The sequence below is a fragment of the Somniosus microcephalus genome, unplaced genomic scaffold, assembly GCF_052327205.1.
Source record: "Somniosus microcephalus isolate GS21.2 unplaced genomic scaffold, FLI_Smic_1.0 unresolved_chr7, whole genome shotgun sequence".
NCBI lineage: Eukaryota > Metazoa > Chordata > Chondrichthyes > Squaliformes > Somniosidae > Somniosus > Somniosus microcephalus.
The window spans coordinates 15,794,038-15,815,022 of NW_028225185.1; the positions used below are offsets into that span (position 1 = coordinate 15,794,038).

The 20,985-nt window shown below is 52.5% G+C and overlaps 1 protein-coding gene across 1 annotated transcript; it reads left to right on the top strand.

Annotated features, from left to right (window-relative positions):
• The first annotated feature begins 7,887 nt into the window (after positions 1-7,887).
• Positions 7,888-20,386, top strand: LOC147086577 (pygopus homolog 2-like). Its single transcript, XM_085978718.1, has 3 exons — positions 7,888-8,650; positions 14,006-14,070; positions 19,084-20,386. Exons 1-3 carry the CDS (start codon positions 8,590-8,592, stop codon positions 20,161-20,163), a joined length of 1,206 nt encoding a protein of 401 aa, XP_085834844.1. The 5' UTR covers positions 7,888-8,589; the 3' UTR covers positions 20,164-20,386.
• Positions 20,387-20,985: the final 599 nt, after the last annotated feature.

The window sequence follows — 20,985 nt, forward strand, 5'->3', positions numbered from 1 at the left end:
GATAAATATTGGCCCCAGGACACCGGGGAGAATTCCCCCTGCTCTTCTTCAAAATAGTGGCCGTGGGATCTTTTACACCCACCTGAGAGAGCAGACGGGGCCTTGGTTTAATGTCTCATCTGAAAGACGGCACCTCCGACTGCGGCGCTCCCTCAGTACCGCCCCTTCGACAGTGCGGCGCTCCCTCAGTACTGCCCCTCTGACAGTGTGGCGCTCCCTCAGTACTGCCCCTTCCACAGTGCGGCGTTCCCTCAGTACCGCCCCTCCGACAATGCGGCGCTTCCTCAGTACTGATGCTTCAACAATGTGGAGCTCCCTCAGTACCGCCCCTCCGACAGTGCGGCGCTCCCTCAAGTACCGCCCCTCCGACAGTGCGGCGCTCCCTCAGTACCGCCCCTCCGACAATGCGGCGCTCCCTCAGTACCGCCCCTCCGACAGTGCGGCGCTCCCTCAGTACCACCCCTCCGACAGTGCGGCGCTCCCTCAGTACCACCCCTCCGACAGTGCGGCGCTCCCTCAGTACCACCCTCCGACAGTGCGGCGCACCCTCAGTACCGCCCCTCCGACAGTGCGGCGCTCCCTCAGTACTGCACTGGGAGTGCCGGCCTGGATTTTTGTGCTCAAGTCTCTGGAGTGGGACTTGAACCACGACCTTCTGACTCAGGCGAGGGTGCCGCCCACTGGGCCACGGCTGACACTTTAAGTAGTGAAATCAGGAAGCACTTCACTCAAAGGGTGGTGGAAATCTGGAACTCTCCCCCCCAAAAAGCTGCGGGGTCAATTTGAGCTTTCAGGACTGGGATGGATACATTTTTGTTGGGTAACGCTATGGAGGGATATGGAACATGGCCGGGTAGCTGGAGTTGAGCTGCAGTAGAGCCGTGATCTGATTGAATGGCGGAGCAGGCGCGAGGGGCCGAATGGCCTCCTCCTGTTCCTAAGACTATCTGTACTTGAGATATTGGGGGTGATTTTGCCATTGCGGACGTGATGGAGGCAGGCCTGCTGCTTGTCGGGTTTCAGCCCCGCCTCCATCGGCGCCCGGCCAACCCACGCTATTTTCCCATGATTGACCTCGTTAAGCCCGCCCAGCGGGCTCAGCAGGCCAATTAAGGGAAAGCCGGTTCCTGGTGACGTCAGCGAGTGCCGTTCCATCTGTCGAGAGCTTTTGACAGATGAATTGTCAACGTTTGACAGCTCTGTGAAGCTGTCAAACACTGACCATCTGTCTTCGAAGTTGAATCCTGGGACACAGGCTCACTTAGAAATCTGTCCTGAGCAGACAGCTGATGCACTTGAGAATGCAGTGGCCATTTTGCTTTCTGTACCGGTAAGATGAGGGACTCCCAAGAACTGAAGGAAGGAAGCCTGGAGAAGAAGCTAAGGTAAGTAAAGCTTTTAAAACACTTAAGACTCACCTCACACACTTACCTCTCCACACTTGCACCCATCACTCACCTGCAGACCGGACATCTCAGCCCCTCCGACCCCCGCAGACCCACGGCTCACCTCGCTGACCCTGGCGAGTTCCGAGCCGTCGGGAAGCCCACACTTTAGGGCTCAAAATAGGGATTATCCAAAACACTGCCTGTTAACAAAAAGCAGTTCATTGACACTAATCCCCTTCCCACCTCAAGGAGGGGGCTCCCAGCACGGGTCGGCTACCCGCCTCCTGGGAAGATGGCACAGAGGCGGGTTGGGGGCGGGATGGGTATCCGCCCCCCGATTCTGCCATTTTCCCGGCAGTCTCGCCTCCCCAGGGCTGGCGAAATCGCCCCCATTGTGTGGGTTTGAGGGGAGAGCCCATTCTGAAGAGAGCAACGGTTCCTGTGCAAAGGGCAGGGGTGACGCTATGGGTTTGATGCTGTTTTTTTCACTTCTTCAACCTGTATTTAAAATCCAGGCCCTTGGGGTAAAAGTCTCGCCCCTCTGCCGGTTGTGAAGCTCCTATGTGAAACGATTCGGGGGGCAGCGAGCGCCCCGCTCCGACTGGACACGTGTTGCATTTTGGCATCTGACACGGAATACGCCCATTGTAGTCTGCATCATAGACCACCCCCATATTGGGAGCTCGCAAGCCTTACCAACCGGTGTCCGCCATTGCAGGCCCAGTAGCTAGATGAGTGTGGCGAGACTCCTGGATCTGACCGAGAACTCGTGCCACTGGACCTCAGCTTATTGGAATACCTCACGCTGCCCCATGATCTCCTGGTCTTCAGTAGGGGGGGGGGTGGAATTAGAATCATACAGAAGGATATGAATGTAGGAGGTATGATCAGTAAGTTCGCAGATGACACGAAAATTGGTGGAGTGGTAAATAGCGAGGAGGGAAGCCTCAGGCTACAGGACGATATAGACGGGTTGGTCAGATGGGCAGAACAGTGGCAAATGGAATTTAACCCTGAAAAGTGTGAGGTGATGCATTTTGGGAGGACTAACAAGGCAAGGGGATACACAATGAATGGTAGGACCCTAGGAAGGACAGGATCAGAGGGACCTTGGTGTGCATGTACATAGATCCCTGAAGACAGCAGGACAGGTAGATGAGGTGGTTAAAAAGGCATATGGGATACTTGCCTTCATTAGCCGAGGCATAGAATATAAAAGCAGGGAGGTTATGATGGAGCTGTACAAAACGCTAGTTAGGCCACAGCTGGAATACTGTGTGCAGTTCTGGTCGCCACACTATAGGAAGGATGTGATTGTATTGGAGAGGGTGCAGAGGAGATTCACCAGGATGTTACCTGGGCTGGAGCGCTTCAGCTATGAAGAGAGACTGGACAGGCTGGGGTTGTTTTCCTTCGAGCAGAGAAGGCTGAGGGGGGACCTGATTGAGGTGTACAAAATTATGAGGGGCATAGCTAGGGTAGATAGAAAGGAACTTTTCCCTTTAGTAGAGGGGTCAATAACCAGGGGGCATAGTTTCAGGGTAAGGGGCAGGAGGTTTAGAGGGGATTTGAGGAAAAACTTTTTCACCCAGAGGGTGGTTGGAATCTGGAACTCACTGCCTGAAAGGGTGGTAGAGGCAGGAACCCTCACAACATTCAAGAAGGATTTAGATGAGCACTTGAAACGCCATAGCATACAAGGCTACGGACCAAGTGCTGGAAAATGGGATTAGAATAGACGGGGCTTGATGGCCGGCGTGGACACGATGGGCCGAAGGGCCTCTTTCTGTGCTGTATGACTCTGGAGGCCATTCGGCCCTTTGAAAGAGCTCTCCAATTAGTCCCACTCCCCCCCTGCTCTTTCCCCAGAGCCCTGCGTTTTTATTTCCTTTCATGCATTTATCCAATTCCCTTTTGAATGTTACTCTGTCAAAACCTTTCATAATTTTGAACATCTCCGCTTGCGCTGTAAACCCCCTCGGTAAGGTTTACGTGGGCAGGAGGGGAGAGGGGGGCAGCTGGCTCCCCCATGGAACCTGGCGCTCGCTCCGCCCAGCGCACTGGCCCCACTTCTTGCTGGCCGTGCCTATAACTGGCATCATTCAGTGTTGCCTGTGCCTATAACTGGCATCATTCAGTGTTGCCTGTATCTAGCGCTAGCTCCAGTTAGTATTGGCGTCACCGAACATTAGCTCCACCTAGTGCACCTGCTGTTGGCACCAGTTGGGTTCAACTAGCATAACAACAACCTGCCTTTATATAGCGCCTTTAACGTAGTAAAACGTCCCAAGGTGCTTCACAGGAGCGATTATCAGACAAAATTCGACACCGAGCCATATAAGGAGAGATCAGGACAGGTGACCAAAAGCTTGGTCAAAGAGGTTGGTTTTAAGGGGTGTCTTAAAGGAGGAGAGGTTTAGGGAGGGAATTCCAGAGCTTGGGGTCCAGGCAGCTGAAGGCACGGCCGCCAATGGTGGAGCGATGGAAATCGGGGGATGCGCAAGAGTCATACAGTCATAACGGCACAGAAGGAGGCCATTCAGCCCATCGAGTCCGTGCCGGCTCTCTGTAGAGCGATCCAGTCAGTCCCATTCCCCCGCTCTATCCCCGTAGCCCTGCAAGTTTATTTCCCTCAAGTGCCTATCCAGTCTCCCCTTGAAAACATCGAGTGTCTCCGCTTCCACCACTTCCGTCGGCAGCGAGTTCCAGGTCCTCACCACTCGCTGCGTAAAAAAGTTTTTCCTCACATCCCCCCTGAATCTCTTGCCCAAAACCTTTAATCTGTGTCCCCTAGTCCTTGTCCCATCAACTAGTGGGAAGAATTGGAGGAGCGCAGAAATCTCGGTGGGGGAGGGGGGCTGTGAGGCTGGAGGAGGTTACAGAGACAGGGAGGGGCGAGGAGGCCATGGAGGGGATTTGAACACAAGGATGAGAATTTTAAAATCGAGGCGTTGCCAGACCGGGAGCCAATGTAGGTCAGCGAGCACAGGGGCGATGGGTGAACGGGACTCGGTGCGAGTTAGGACACAGGGCAGCAGAGTATTGGATGAGCTGAGGTTTATGGAGAGCGGAAGGCAGGAGGGCGTTGGAATAGTCGGGAGTCTGGCGATAACAAAGGCATACGCTCCACCTAGCTCGGACTTAACCTAGTTTGTGCTCCAGACACACTTTGACGCACCTATATAGTGAGCTCTACTTAGTGCTCGCCCCGCAAGCCCAGCATTTGCTTCACTCCGCACTGCCTTCACCAAGTATTGGCTCCAACACGCACTGACATCGCCCAGCATTAGCTCCAGTGAGTGGTCGGTTCATGTTCAGGTGGCTCCAGTGTTGACTTCATGTCGCATTGACTCCATCTAGTGTTGGGTTCACTGAGTGCGCCACCTGGAGTTCGCTCCATTTAAGTGGTAGCTCCACCTAGTGTTAGGTCCTTTATTTATTAATTAATTGTTTTAAATTTTAAATTTGAACATTTTATTCACAGTTAATGACATTACAGAGCTCAAGTCTCAGCTCTTTGTACAAAGTCACAAGCCATCATTCCCTGCAAGGCAGGGGTCCCAGCCTCTTCAAGTTGGTGATGTGATCTCCAAGCTTCCTGATCATCACTTGTTCATCCAGATAGTGGGTCTCCAGGAATTCACACAGATGCAGGAAGGATGTTCCCGATGGCGGGGGTGTCCAGAACCAGGGGTCACAGTCTAAGGATAAGGGGTAAGCCATTTAGGACTGAAATGAGGAGGAATTTCTTCACCCAGAGAGTGGTGAACCTGTGGAATTCTCTACCACAGAAGGCAGTTGAGGCCAATTCATTAAATATATTCAAGAAGGAGTTGGATATATTAAGGCTAAAGGGATCAAGGGATATGGGGAGAAGGCAGGGACAGGGTACTGAATTTGGATGATCAGCCATGATCTCATTGAATGGCGGAGCAGGCTCGAGGGGCCGAATGGCCGACTCCTGCTCCTATCTTCTATGTTTCTATGAGGCTCGGCGCTCCCAGTGGAGAGCTTGTGCAGATCCAGCAGACATTCTTCTCCGTCCACAGGGCTCTCTGCGTCGCCGAGCGGAGCCTCCCGCTCTCCCGGCCCAACAAATGGACTGTAAAGAAACTTAAATTAATTTTTAAAACTTATCAAATTAAATTAAAATCACACCGGCCGGGGTGACGATGCACTCCAGTCCCCCCGGCGCCCACCGGTCGCGGAAGGCCTCAAGTGTGCCGGCGGACACCGCGCGCTCCACCTGGTGTCTTCACTTAGGATTGGCTTCACCCAGTTTTGCTCCACCTAGTGTTGACTCATCCATTGTTGTTTCCACCCAACATTCTCTCCACCCAACATTCCACCTTAGTCTTGACTCCACCTAGTCTTGGCTCCACTTAGCATTGGCTCCACCTGATATTGAGCCAACAACATCCAACAAGCACTGGCCTCCTCCAGCATTGACTGCTAAATGGTAGGTCTGTGTAACGTTTGACTCAATCTAGCACGACTATTCGTGTTGGGTTCATCAGGTTGTAGGCTTATCTAAGCATTGGGTTCACCTGGCGTCGACACCACGTCGTGATGCCTTTCGCCAATATTGTCTTCACCTAGGGTTGGTTTAACCCACTATCCACCCACCCCACCAGTGGCTTACTGTGGCTCCAGTATGTATGATCTACAAGATTGGCACCCCATCCACCACCTTAAACATTCACTCCCTCCACCACCGGCGCACCGTGGCTGCAGTGTGTACCATCTACAAGATGTACTGCAGCAACTCGCCAAGGCTTCTTCGGCAGCACCTCCCAAACCCGCGACCTCTTCCACCTAGAAGGACAAGGGCAGCAGGTGCGCGGGAACACCACCACCTCCAAGTCGCACACCATCCGGCTTGGAAATATATCAGCCGTTCCTTCATCATCGCTGGGTCAAAATCCTGGAACTCCCTCCCTAACAGCACTGTGGGAGCACCTTCACCACACGGGACTGCAGCGGTTGAAGAAGGCGGCTCACCACCACCTGAGGACAGTTAAAGATGGACAACAAATGCTGGCCTTGCCAGTAACGCCCACCTCCCAAGAACAAATAAAAGATTGTTTAGGTTGAATTTCCATTTCGTCCAGATGTCGATAACCTGGAAAAAACTTGTCAGAGAGGCAATCTTTCATCTCCAGCCTGCAACCTCTGTTCCATCCCAATGTTTCTTCTGCCCTATTTTATCAAAAGACTATGATTAATGCTCCCCTGAACTTTCCTCCCGATATCTCCAAATACTCGGTCCTACACACTCTTCCTTCCTGTGTTGAATTCATGAGTTAGATTTCTGAACCATTAACATAAGAACAAAACAAATAGGTGCAGGAGTCGGCCATTTGGCCCCTCGAGCCTGCTCCGCCATTCAATAAGATCATGGCTGATCTTCGACCTCAACTCCACTTTCCCACCCTATCCTTATATCCCTTAGTATCCAAAAATCTATCAATTTCAGCCTTTTGGTCGCCTTATCTGAGGAAGGATGTTCTTGCCATGGAGGGAGTGCAGCGAAGATTCACCAGACTGATACCTGGGATGGCAGGAATGATGTATGAGGAGAGATTGGGTCGATTGGGCTTATACTCGCTGGAGTTTAGAAGAATGAGAGGGGATCTCATTGAAACTTATAAAATTCTAACAGGACTAGACAGACTGGATGCAGGAAGGATGTTCCCGATGGTCGGGGAGTCCAGAACCAGGGGTCACAGTCGAAGGATAAGGGGTAAGCCATTTAGGACAGAGATGAGGAATTTCTTCACCCAGAGAGTGGTGAACCTGTGGAATTCTCTACCACAGAAGGCAGGGGAGGCCAATTCATTAAATATATTCAAGAAGGAGTTAGATATATTTCTTGAGGCTAAAGGGATCAAGGGATATGGGGAGAAAGCAGGGACAGGGTACTGAATTTGGATGATCAGCCATGATCTCATTGAATGATGGAGTAGGCTCGAGGGGCCGAATGGCCTCCTCCTGCTCCTATCTTCTATGTTTCTGTGACAGGAACTTTGCAACAGGACGGAGTGGATGGTAATTTGGAACAGGAATGCTGGATAATGCACTGAGGCCAACTGGAGCCCCAGTAGTGCTGCCTTAGCCCAGACCAGCTAGATCCCTGGGGGGATGGCCATGGAACATGATGGGACCCTCTTCCATGGGAGGTCATTAGCTATTCAAGTGAACCATTATTGGAAATAATTCTTAATTTAATTTAAAAAAAACATAAGTCTTGCTGAAGAATCTTTTCCAGCCACAGCACACCCACAACACTTTTTAAAAAAAGAATAGACCAGCTGCTCCAATGCACAAGTGACCCCCGCTGAGCTTGTTGGAGCCTTTTGGGGGAACTACAACTCCCAGCGGGCACCGCGCCTGCGCAGTGGCCTCCGGGCCCGGCCAGCGTTGGAGGGTGGGTGTGAGTGCGCAGGCGCGCGGACCGCACCACCACCCGCCTCGGGGGAGGGGGAGAGAAAGTGTTTCGAGGGGGGGAAACAACTAAGCCACCACACATCCAAGTAGATTTAATAAGATATGAGTAAGACAAATTAACTAGAAGGCGCGTCAGGAGTAGGGGAGGAAGAAGAGAGAGAGCAAGCGGAGACAACAAACCCACCATCCCCCTCTCTCTCTCAATGGTGGACTGTCCTCCACTGTCTGGGGAAGAGGGAGAGAGAGAGAGAGAGAGAGAGATTTGGAACGTCGGCCCGGGGATTTTGGAACGTCCGTGGAGGGTTTGGAACGCGGGCCCGGGGATTTTGGAACGTCCGTGGAGGGTTTGGAACGCGGGCCCGGGGATTTTGGAACGTCCGTGGAGGGTTTGGAACGCGGGCCCGGGGATTTTGGAACGTTGGCCCGGAGCGAGCGCTCGAGCAGGAGCGGTTGGGCGGACGGTTGGGTTTGAATCGCCCGGAGGAGCGCGGGCGGGAGCCGGAGCCGGCGATGGGCCGCCGGCCGCGTCGTCGTCGGGGCGGCTGGGCGAGCGCGGCGGCCGGTGAGGGAGCAGAGGAGGAGGATCATCGGCGGCTGGTGGCGGCTGTCTGAGTTTTCTCTCTCTCTGTCTCTGTAATATTGTTCACTTCAAACTCGCCTCCCCTCATCGTCTGAAAAGGATTTAAAGTTGGCCCGCAAGCGGGGAGCGGCGGCGGGAGGAGCGGGCGGCGGCGGCGGCCAGCGGCGGGCTCAGATGGCGGCCGAGCAGGAGAAGGAGGTGGCGGTGGCGCCGGTGCACAAGCGCAGCAAAGCAGGTAAATGCAAAAAAAGAGAATGGAAAAAGGGGAATGCAAAGGGAAAAAGGGGAATGCAAAGGGAAAAAGTGAGAATGCAAAGGAGAAAAGTGAGAATGCAAAGGGAAAAAGTGAGAATGCAAAGGGAAAAAGTGAGAATGCAAAGGGAAAAAGGGGAATGCAAAGGGAAAAAGGGGAATGCAAAGGGAAAAAGGGGAATAAAAAGGGAGAATGCAAAGGAAAAGGGGAATGCACTCAGTAGATTTACCCGCTCGTTCATCACCTTGCTGTTTGTGGGAGCTTGCTGTGCGCGAATTGAGCTGCGCCCCTCTCTCTCGGGTGGATGTCAAAGATCCCACTAATGGAAGAGTGGTAGGGGGGTGTCTTCTTTATTCCAATATTTATTCCTCGACCAACATCACTTTATAAAAAAAAAACCCAGATGATCCGCTCATTTATCACATTGCTGTTTGTGGGAGCTTGCTGTGCGCGAATCGAGCCGCCGCCTTTCTCTGCATTACGACCGTGACCGCACGCCCAAACAACTTTGGGACGTCCTGAGGTTGCTGTAGAAATACAAAACCCTTTCTTTATATTTTAATTACTGTGTTTCGCAGCAGTTGCTCTCGATACCAAGGGGTGTCGAGAACCTGTAACTACATCGTGACGGTCCACTGTTGACATACAATCTCTCCATGTAACGGAAGAGGGCGGGTGTAATTATGGCGTGACGTTTACATAGCAAATTATAATGGAAAAACTTGTAATTATATATAGATCAATTAAGAGTATCAAGAGTTGCAAACATAGGGCACCACACTTTTTAGGAAGGATGTCAACTCCTTGGAGAGGGTGCGGAGGAGATTGACCGGAATGGTACCAGGGGATGAGGGACTTCAGTTACGTGGAGAGACTAGAGAAGCTTGGATTCTTCTCCTTAGAGCAGAGAAGGTTAAGAGGAGATTTAATCGAGGCGTTCCAAATTGCAAGGGTTTTTGATCGATTCGATCGGGACAAACTGTTTCCAGTGGCAGGAAACCAGAGGACACAGATTTAAGATAAATGGCAAAAGAACCAGAGATAGTAGATAGGAGCAGGAGTAGGCCATTCGGCCCTTCGAGCCTGCTCCGCCATTCAATGCGATCATGGCTGATCATCCAAATTCAGTACCCTGTCCCTGCTTTCTCCCCATATCCCTTGATCCCTTTAGCCTTAAGAAATATATCCAACTCCTTCTTGAATATATTTAATGTATTGGTCTCTACTGCCTTCTGTGGTAGAGAATTCCACAGGTTCACCACTCTCTGGGTGAAGAAATTCCTCCTCATCTCTGTCCTAAATGGCTTACCCCTTATCCTTAGACTGTGACCCCTGGTTCTGGACTCCCTGACCATCGGGAACATCCTTCCTGCATCTAGTCTGTCTAGTCCTGTTAGAATTTTATAAGTTTCAATGAGATCCCCTCTCATTCTTCTAAACTCCAGCGAGTATAAGCCCAATCGACCCAATCTCTCCTCATACGTTATTCCTGCCATCCCAGGTATCAGCCTGGTGAATCTTCGCTGATCTCCTTCCATGGCAAGAACATCTTTCCTCAGATAAGGCGACCAAAACTGCCCACAATACTCAAGATGTGGTCTCACCAAGGCCCTGTACAACTGCAGCAAGACATCCTTGTTCCTGTACTCAAACCCTCTCGCTACGAAGGCCAACATACCATTTGCCTTCTTAACCGCCTGCTGCACCTGCATGTTTACCTTCAGCGACTGGTGCACAAGGACACCCAGGTCTCGTTGCACTTCCCCTTTTCCCAATCTGTTGCCATTCAGATAATCTGTCTTCCTGTTTTTGCCACCAAAGTGGATAACTTCGCATTGATCCACGTTATATTGCATCTGCCATGCTTTTGCCCAATCACCCAACCTGTCCAAATCACCCTGGAGTTTCTTGGCATCCTCCTCACAGCACACTCGCCCACCCAGCTTTGTGTCGTCTGCAAATTTGGAGATATTACATCTAGTTCCCTTGTCTAGATCATTAATATATATTGTGAATAGCTGGGGCCCAAGGACCGATCCCTGCGGTACCCCACTAGTCACTGCCTGCCACTCGGAAAAAGACCCGTTTATTCCAACTCTGCTTCCTGTCCGCCAACCAGTTCTCTATCCAAGTCAATACCTTGCCCCCAATCCCATGTGCCTTAATTTTGCATGCTAATCTCTTATGCGGGACCTTATTGAAAGCCTTCTGAAAGTCCAAATACACCACATCCACTGGTTCTCCCTTATCTATTTCACCAGTTACATCCTCAAAAAATTCCAGTAGATTAGTCAAGCACGATTTACCTTTTGTAAATCCATGTTGACTTTGTCCGATCCTGTCACTGTTTTCCAAGAGATGAAGAGAGGGGCGGGAGGAGGCTGGTGTGGAGCAGAAACACCGGCACGGAGCAGAGGGGCCGAATGGCCTGTTTCTGTGCTGTAGATACTGTGTAACACCCCTGTGCTCGCTGACCTACATTGGCTCCCGGTTCGGCAACGCCTCGATTAAAAAAAATTCCCATCCTTGTTTTCAAATCCCTCCACGGCCCTCGGCCCTCTCCCCCCTCCCTATCTCTGTAACCCCCTACAACCCTCCAAGAGCTCCGCGCTCCTCCAATTCTGGCCTCTTGTGCGTCCTCCACTTCCTCAGCCCCGCCATTGGCGGCCGTGCCTTCAGCTGCCTGGGTCCTAAGCTCCGGAATTCCCCCTTTGCCTCCTTTTAAGAAGGTACTTAAAACCCAGCTCTTTGACCAAGCTATTGGTCACCTGTGCTAATGTCAGTGGCTCGGTGTCCATTTTTGTCTGACTACTCGCCTGTGAATCGCCTTTGGATGTTTATGGGCAACAACACCGCTCCATAAATGCAAGTTTTTATTGTACAACAGCTGAATGTGCTGTGCTGAATGAATTGCTGTGTGTCACATTCACTTGGTGTGGCTGCAAAGAACGATCCTGCCCAAAAATCAGTAACTGACACGAACGAACCTCCGTGCCAGCGAGCTGTCCCGATAATTGATACGGTGCCGCGGCAGCATTGTCGCCTCCTGTAATATAACGTAAAGTAGGGAGTCATAGCTGTTCGGTGGTGCTTCGGAGAAACGTGTTAAGAAGGAAAGATCTTGCATTTCTCCAGCACCTTTCACCACCTCGGGACGTCCCAAAGCGCTTCACAGCCAATGAAGTACTTTTGAAGTGTGGTCACTGTTGGAATGTAGGAAACGTGGCAGCCAGTTTGTGAACAGCAAGCTCCCACAAACAGCAATGTGATAATGACCAGATCATCTGTTTTTAGTGATGTTGGTTGAGGGATAAATATTGGCCCCAGGACACCGGGGAGAACTCCCCCCTGCTCTTCTTCCAATAGTGGCCGTGGGATCTTTTACATCCACCTGAGAGAGCAGACGGGGCCTCGGTTTATCGTCTCATCCAAAAGACGGCACCTCCGACAGTGCGACGCTCCCTCAGTACTGCCCCTCCGACAGTGCGACGCTCCCTCAGTACTGCCCCTCCGACAGTGCGGCGCTCCCTCAGCACTGCCCCTCCGACAGTGCGGCGCTCCCTCAGGCAGTGCGGCGCTCCCTCAGTGCCGCCCCTCAGTACCGACAGTGCGGCGCTCCCTCAGTACTGCTCCTCCGACGGTGCGGCGCTCCCTCAGTGCCCCCCCTTCCGACAGTGCGGCGCTCCCTCAGTACTGCCCCTCCGACGGTGCGGCGCTCCCTCAGTGCCCCTCCTCTGACGGTGCGACGCTCCCTCAGTGCCCCCCCACCCCCCGACGGTGCGGCGCTCCCTCAGTGCCCCCCCTCCGACAGTGCGGCGTTCCTCAGTACCGCCCCTCTGACGGTGCGGCGCTCCCTCAGTGCCCCCCCTCCGACGGTGCGGCGCTCCCTCAGTGCCCCCCCTCCGACGGTGCGGCGCTCCCTCAGTACCGCCCCTCCGACGGTGCGGCGCTCCCTCAGTGCCTCCCCTCCGACGGTGCGGCGCTCCCTCAGTGCCCCCCCTCCGACGGTGCGGCGCTCCCTCAGTGCCCCCCCTCCGACGGTGCGGCGCTCCCTCAGTACCGCCCCTCCGACGGTGCGGCGCTCCCTCAGTGCCTCCCCTCCGACGGTGCGGCGCTCCCTCAGTGCCCCCCCTCCGACGGTGCGGCGCTCCCTCAGTACTGCCCCTCCGACAGTGCGGCGCTCCCTCAGGCAGTGCGGCGCTCCCTCAGTGCCCCCCCTCCGACGGTGCGGCGCTCCCTCAGTGCCGCCCCTCCGACGGTGCGGCGCTCCCTCAGTACCGCCCCTCCGACGGTGCGGCGCTCCCTCAGTGCTGTACTGAGTGTCAGCCGAGATTGTGTGCTCAAGTCTCTGGACTCAACCTTCTGACTTAGAAGCGAGAGAGTGCTGCCCACTGAGCCATGCCTGACACTGAAGGTGTAAAGGCTGAGTCAAGAGCATGCTGGAAATACACAATGGATTGCACAGTATCTGAGAGACACACATTGACTGCTCTCAGATACCAGCCTGCTGTGCACTGACACTGTATGGTGCACTCAGTCACTATCAGTGCACACCTTTCTCATTCTGGTACCAGACTCCGAGGTTAGGTACAGAGTAAAGCTCCCTCTACACTGTCCCCTCAAACACTCCCAGGGCAGGTACAGCACAGGTTAGATACAGAGTAAAGCTCCCTCTACACTGTCCCATCAAACACTCCCAGGGCAGGTACAGCACGGGTTAGATACAGAGTAAAGCTCCCTCTACACTGTCCCATCAAACACTCCCGGGGCAGGTACAGCACAGGTTAGATACAGAGTAAAGCTCCCTCTACACTGTCCCCTCAAACACTCCCAGGGCAGGTACAGCACGGGTTAGATACAGAGTAAAGCTCCCTCTACACTGTCCCCATCAAACACTCCCAGGGCAGGTACAGCACGGGTTAGATACAGAGTAAAGCTCCCTCTACACTGTCCCATCAAACACTCCCAGGGCAGGTACAGCACGGGTTAGATACAGAGTAAAGCTCCCTCTACACTGTCCCATCAAACACTCCCAGGGCAGGTACAGCACAGAGTAAATTGAAGTCTATTCTGCCCCAACCTCAAAAGAGCGCCCTTCATTGCACCAGTGTGAGATTTTGATCTGTTTCCCACACTAGCCATGCTGTGGTGTCTCTGACTGACATTCTCAATTAGTGCTGGATTAGGGGCAGATTTGTGTCGCGGGCTCAAAGTCGGCAAAACAGTTGGTTGAAGCGGCCCGAAACAGATCTGGTGTCGGGCCGTCCCAGGCAGAGATGGTGTGTGCGCAGGCTGCTCTTGCTGTGGCAAGTGCTGATCTCTCTTTGTCTTGGTTAGGTGCTAACGGTGGTGGGACACAGCTGAAGAGTCCAGAGAAGAAGAAGCGGAAGTCCAGCGCACAGGTACCGTAAAGTCGTCTTTTAAATAAATAGAAATCTGAATTCTGGGCACCTGGCAGAGTGTTTTTTATAGCGTCCCCTCGATCACACGATTCCTCGATCCCAGTTACTGTGTCTGGTTCCCTGCTGTTAATCCAGTCTGTGTTTTTAGTTAGACGAAGTGGCTTACGTCGTATTTACAGCCCAGAAACAGGCCGTTCGGCCCATCCACTCCGTGCCGGTGTTTCTGCTCCACACCAGCCTCCTCCCACCCCTCTTCATCTCACCCCATCACCATATCCTTCTATTCCTTTCTCCCTCGTGTGTTTATCCAGCTTCCCCTTAAATGCATCTGTGCTCTTCGCCTCGACCACTCCCTGTGGCAGCGAGCTCCACATTCTCACCACTCTCTGGGTAAAGAAGTTTCTCCTGAATTCCCCATTGGATTTATCAGTGACTCTCTTATATTGACGGCCCCTAGTTCTGGTCTCCCCCACAAGTGGAAACATCTTCTCTACGTCGACCCTATCGAACCCCCTTCATAATCTTAAAGACCTCGATCAGGTCACCCCTCAGCCTTTTCGACAAAAGAGAAAATCTGTTCACAATTTTCTGAACGTTATACCCTCTAAATTCTGGCGTCCTCCTTGACAAAATGTGACATTTCGCAATAAATCCGACCAAGTTCTACCCTTGCACGTAGCATGATTTAGAACAGATAGCAAGAGTTTCTACAGCTATATAAAAAGAAAAAGGGTGGCTAAAGTGAACGTTGGTCCCTTAGAGGATGAGACCGAGAAACTAGTGGTGGGGAACATGGAGACGGCAAAGACGCTGAACAAATATTTTGTATCAGTCTTTATAGTAGAGGACACTAAAAATATCCCAACACTGGACAAACAGGGGGCAATGGGGGGGGGAAGGAGCTAAACACGATTAAAATCACTAAGGAGATGATACTCGGTAAAATAATGGGACTTAAGGCGGATAAATCCCCCGGACCTGATGGCCTACATCCTAGGGTCTTGAGAGAAGTAGCGGTAGGGATTGTGGATGCATTGGTGATTATTTTCCAAAACTCCCTGGACTCAGGAAAGGTCCCGGCAGATTGGAAAACTGCTAATGTAACACCCTTATTTAAGAAGGGAAGTAGACAAAAAGCTGGAAACTATAGACCAGTTAGCCTAACATCTGTGGTTGGTAAAATGTTGGAGTCCATTATTAAGGAAACAGTAACAGAGCATTTGGATAAACATAAATTAATAGGACAGAGTCAGCATGGTTTTATGAAGGGGAAGTCATGTTTGACAAATTTGCTCGAATTCTTTGAGGACGTAACATACAGGGTGGATAAAGGGGAACCAGTGGATGTAGTGTATTTGGATTTCCAAAAGGCATTTGACAAGGTGCCACACAAGATTACTGATCAAGATAAAAAATCACGGGATTGGGGGTAATATACTGGCATGGGTGGAAGATTGGCTATCTAACAGAAAACAAAGAGTTGGGATAAATGGTTTGTTCTCGGGCTGGCAATCAGTAACTAGTGGTGTTCCGCAGGGGTCAGTGCTGGGACCCCAACTCTTTACAATCTGTATTAACGATTTGGAGGAAGGGACCGAGTGCAACATATCCAAGTTTGCCGACGATACAAAGATGGGAGGGAAAGCAGTGAGTGAGGAGGACATCGACAGGCTGAGTGAGTGGGCAGAGATTTGGCAGATGGAATATAATGTTGGAAAGTGAGGTTATGCACTTTGGCAGAAAAAATCAAAGAGCAAGTTATTATCTAAATGGAGAGAAACTGCAAAGTGCTACAGTACAAAGGGATCTGGGGGTCCTGGTGCATGAAACACAGAAGGTTAGTATGCAGGTGCAGCAGGTGATCAGGAAGGCCGATGGAATCTTGGCTTTTATTGCAAGGGGGATGGAGTATAAAAACAGGGAAGTCTTGCTTCAGTTATACAGGGTACTGGTGAGGCCACACCTGGAATACTGCGTACAGTTTTGGTTTCCATATTTAAGAAAAGATATACTTGCTCTCGAGGCAGTTCAGAGAAGGTTCACTCGGTTGATTCCGGAGATGAGGGGTTGATGTATGAGGAAAGGTTGAGTAGGTTGGGCCTCTACTCATTGGAGTTCAGAAGAATGAGAGGCGATCTTATCGAAACATATAAGATTGTGAGCGGGCTTGATCGGGTGGATGCGGGGAGGATGTTTCCACTGATGGGTGAGACTAGAACTAGGGGGCATAATCTTAGAATAAGGGGCTGCCCTTTCAAAACTGAGATGAGAAACTTCTTCACTCAGAGGGTAGTAAATCTATGGAATTTGCTACCTCAGAGAGTTGTGGAAGCTGCGACATTAAATAAATTTAAAACAGAGATAGACAGTTTCCTAGCAGATAAGGGAATTAGGGGTTACGGGGAGAGGGCAGGGAAGTGGACGTGAGTCTAGATTCGGATCAGCCATGATCCTATTGAATGGCGGAGCAGGCCCGAGGGGCCGTGTGGCCTACTCCTGCTCCTACTTCTTATGTTCTTATGATTTCCGGCCTCGCAGCTGCCTAACAGCAGCAACTTTTCTTTATACAGCGCCTTTCAGGTACGAAAACACCCCAAGGCGCTTCACTGGAGCGTTCCCAAACACAATTTGACACCTGAGAGGTCATTTGTTACCCTAATGTCAGATTTGATGTGTGTCCAATAGTGTACTCGTGGAGTCTGGCCGTTTGAGACTGGCCTCGGTGTTGAGAACCGGTGGTACAGGAGGAATAGTGTACAGCTCTTGTGCGGAATAATGTGACCGCATCCTGAATTGACTGGTCGTTCCTAGTTGCACAAAGTGCCCTGCACAAGACCATGTTCCAGTCTCCGCTGCCCTCCTGGTGCTTGTACCCGTAGTACCAGACTGATACCTGGGATGGCAGGAATGACGTATGAGGAGAGATTGGGTCGATTGGGCTTGTACTCGCTGGAGTTTAGAAGACACAGAGGGGATCTCATTGAAACTTATAAAATTCTAACAGGACTAGACAGACTAGATGCAGGAAGGATGTTCCCGATGGTCGGGGAGTCCAGAACCAGGGGTCACAGTCTAAGGATAAGGGGTAAGCCATTTAGGACAGAGATGAGGAGGAATTTCTTCACCCAGAGAGTGGTGAACCTGTGGAATTCTCTACCACACAAGGCAGTGGAGGCCAATTCATTAAATATATTCAAGAAGGAGTTAGATATATTTCTTAAAGCTAAAGGGATCAAGGGATATGGGGAGAAAGCAGGGACCGGGTACTGAATTTGGATGATCAGCCATGATCGCATTGAATGGCGGAGCAGGCTCGAGGGGCCGAATGGCCTACTCCTGCTGTCTTCTATGTTTCTAGTTCTTCCTTCAAAGGTATCCTTTAAAGCTTGCCGTTGGATTTTGAGAAGAACTCCTCTTGCACTTTCAGCAGGAAGAGTTTACTTGAATTTCGCCTTTAAAAAAAGCACTGCTTAAAAATCCTGGAGATTCAGAAAATGACCACAGGCAATAGTTGGGATGTGTTGAGAGGTGTGTTGGGATTGGGACATCACTTAAGATAGCAGCGCATCCCATGCTATGTTCAAATAACCATTCCTGTAACTGGCAGTCTTGCTTCCGCTAATGCCGCGCTAAGATTTTTAAATTGGTTGTCTGGATGTGAGCGAGGCTGGCATTAATCGCCCGGCCCTCAGTGCTTTGAGGGCATTGAGTCAACCCACGCAGTGTGGGACTGGAGTCACGTGAAGCCCAGACCGGGTAAGGACATAGAAACATAGAAGATAGGAGCAGGAGTAGGCCATTCGGCCCCTCGAGCCCGCTCCGCCATTCAATGAGATCATGGCTGATCATCCAAATTCAGTACCCTGTCCCTGCTTTCTCCCAGCAGATTCTTTCCCTGCAGAGCATTGGTGAACCAGTTGGGGTTTTCTTTTTTACAATCCGGCAGCTTTCCTGCTTGTAGTTTCTGGTGCCCACGCGCAGATGCCCAGATTTATTGAGTTCAGCGTCCCAACGTGCCAGGCTGGGCTTTGAACCCGCCACCCTTGCGAGGTTGCCAGCCTCGCGCCAGAACCACATGGCTAGCTTTTCCTTTAGCCTATGAATTAAGGATTATTGTTGAGCCTCAGAAATGTAGAATCTTACAGCACAGGAGGAGGCCGTTCGGCCCATCGTGCCTGTGCCGGCTCTTTGAACGAGCTCTCCAATTAGTCCCACTCCCCCCTGCCCTTTCCCCACAGCCCTGTGAATTTTTCCCCTTCAAGTATTTCTCCAATTCCCTTTTGAAAGTCACTATTGAATCTGCTTCCACCGCCCTTTCAGGCAGCGCGTTCCAGATCACAACAACTCGCTGCGTAAAAAACATTCTCCTCACCTCCCCCTCTGGTTCTTTTACCGATTATCTTCAATCTGTGTCCTCTGGTTACCGACCCTCCTGCCACTGGAAACACTTTCTCCCGATCTACTCGATCAAAACCCCTCATGATTTTGAACGCCTCGATTAAATCTCCCCTTAACCTTCTCTGCTCTAAGGAGAACAAGCCCCGCTTCTCCAGTCTCTCCACATCACTGAAGTCCCTCATCCCCTGGAACCATTCTGGTCAATCGTCTTTGCACCCTCTCCAAGGTCGCGACATCCTTCCTCTGGTTACCGACCCTCCCTTAAGCATTATTAACGAAGTATTTGCGTGTAAGGACAGGGCTTTCTAACACTCTTGCGATTTGTAACGGGAGTGACATGAATCAGTCTTTCATGAAAGAAAGACTTATGAAATAATACTGAGCGGCCTGCGGGTGGCGCTGTCCAGGGAGAGTATAAATACTCGGGCACGGGCCCAGCTTGCTCAGGACATTCTTTAACAGGAACTAGTGAAGGACACAACTAGACCTCCATGTTGTAAAACAGTTGATTAAAGCTTTGTTTAACGCTTAGACCAAGTGCCTAGTAATTTTCTTGCGTCGGGGTGTACGCCTGCGGTCACTGTCTAACCCAGCCCTTGTGTTTCTGTCCCGCAGGCGGCTCAGTTCTCGCACCTCTCCGAGTTTGCTCCTCCGCCCACGCCAATGGTTGACCACCTGGTGGCCTCCAACCCGTTTGACGATGACTTTACGCCCCCGAAAGGGGCGGCTCCGCCCGGACCTTTCTTCAGCAACCCAGGTGCTTACGGAGCCTATCGGCCGCAGTCCGCCATCCCGCCCCACTTGCATCCTGCCTTCAGCCCTGGCCCTCAACCCATGAGGCGCCAGCCACCGCACCACTTCCCTCCCAATCAGTTGGGCGGCGGTTTTGGCGTGCCTCAAAATCCGAACTTTGGCCAGCCCGGCGGCATGAACTTTGGGAGCCCGCCGTTCAACCAAGGACTGAGCCAGGCCTTCAGTCCGCCTCCCGGCCAGCCTCTCCACCCGGGACCCCCCGGGACGGGTCCAGGCGCCAACTTCAACTCCATGATGCCTCCGAACCTGGGCCAGCCTCCGCGGGGTGACATCCTCCCCGGCGCCGGGCCCGCCATGGGGCAGAAATTCGTCCAGCTCCCGAGCCCGTTTAACCCGAGCACCGGGCCCCGGCCCAACCAAAGCTTTGCCAAAGGCCCGAGTCAGCCGAACCTCCCGCCCAATCCGGCCTCGTTCCCCAGCCCGGACCGCAGCTTCCCTCAGGCGGAGGACGGCGGCAAGAACTTCTCCCGCCCCGGCAACGCTTTTAACCAAGGGAGCGAGCACGCCGGCTCGCCAGCCGCCGTCAACGGCAACCAGGCGGCCTTCAACCAAAACGCCGGCGGGCCGAACAGCGGGGCGCCGGACGGCAACAGCTTTCCCGCCGGCAAGGCGCCGTCCGGCCACCGGCCCTCCTCCGACCCCGTCTACCCCTGCGGCTTCTGCCTGAACGAGGTCAACGACGACCAGGACGCCATCTTGTGCGAGGCCTCCTGCCAGAAGTGGTTCCACCGGGAGTGCACCGGCATGACGGAGACGGCCTACGGCCTGCTCACCACCGAGACCTCGGCGGTGTGGGCCTGCGACTTCTGCCTGAAGAGCAAGGAGATCCAGTCGGTGTACCTGCGGGAGAACCTGGGCCAGCCGGTTGTGAACGATGGCTGAGGGACGTTTGCGGGTGGGGTGGGGAGGGTGTCAATTGACCGAAAACCTCCAGTTTTTTAACCGGGTAAAGGGAGGTGGTGAGGCGGGGGAGGGGTGCATTCAGTGGGCTTGCGTTCAGGGTTACGATGCACATCTGTGGGGTTTTTTTTGTGAGGGCAGCGAGGACGTTGCGCTCCTCGGAGCGGGGTTCCGCAGTTTGCGGTTGCGAACTTGAGAGCGCTCCGTGTGTGGTGGGGGGGGGGGGGCCCGGTTAGGAGTCTTGTATGCGTGGGGGAGATACGGAATTGTGTTTTATATTCTGGGGGGTAGGTGAGGAAGGAGTCCCTTTTCTGGCACGAGCTGGCGAGTCGGGGGGGGCGCGGAACGGAAATTGGCACCTTGCGGTGTTTCTCCTCGTGAACGCAGTCACGCAGGACAATGCCCAGAACCCAGGGTTTGGGTGTGGTGGAGGGGGTGGGTGTGGCAATGTTCCCTATAAGCCGCGCCAGTGCTCCAGCACAGCCGGCAAACCAGCTTTTAAATCGATAAACCGTGCATGCGTGGAATTTTAAATGGTCCACGCAGCCAGAAAAAAGAATGAAAGGGAACTTTGGTCGGGGCGAGGGCTGGTGTTTTAAAAATGATCTGTTTGATTAAAGCGGGGCGGCAATGTGATGGATAATAGGGGGTTTACAAGGTGCATGTTCGCAAGTTGAGTTACCATGTATTGAGGGCGTCTCATTAACGCTGTGATGTGATATGAAATGTTACAAGTGTACAAGAAGGGCAGGTGCACAAGTAGGTCACTGGGACCCGAATGCTGGGCCTGATGGGGTTTTGGTT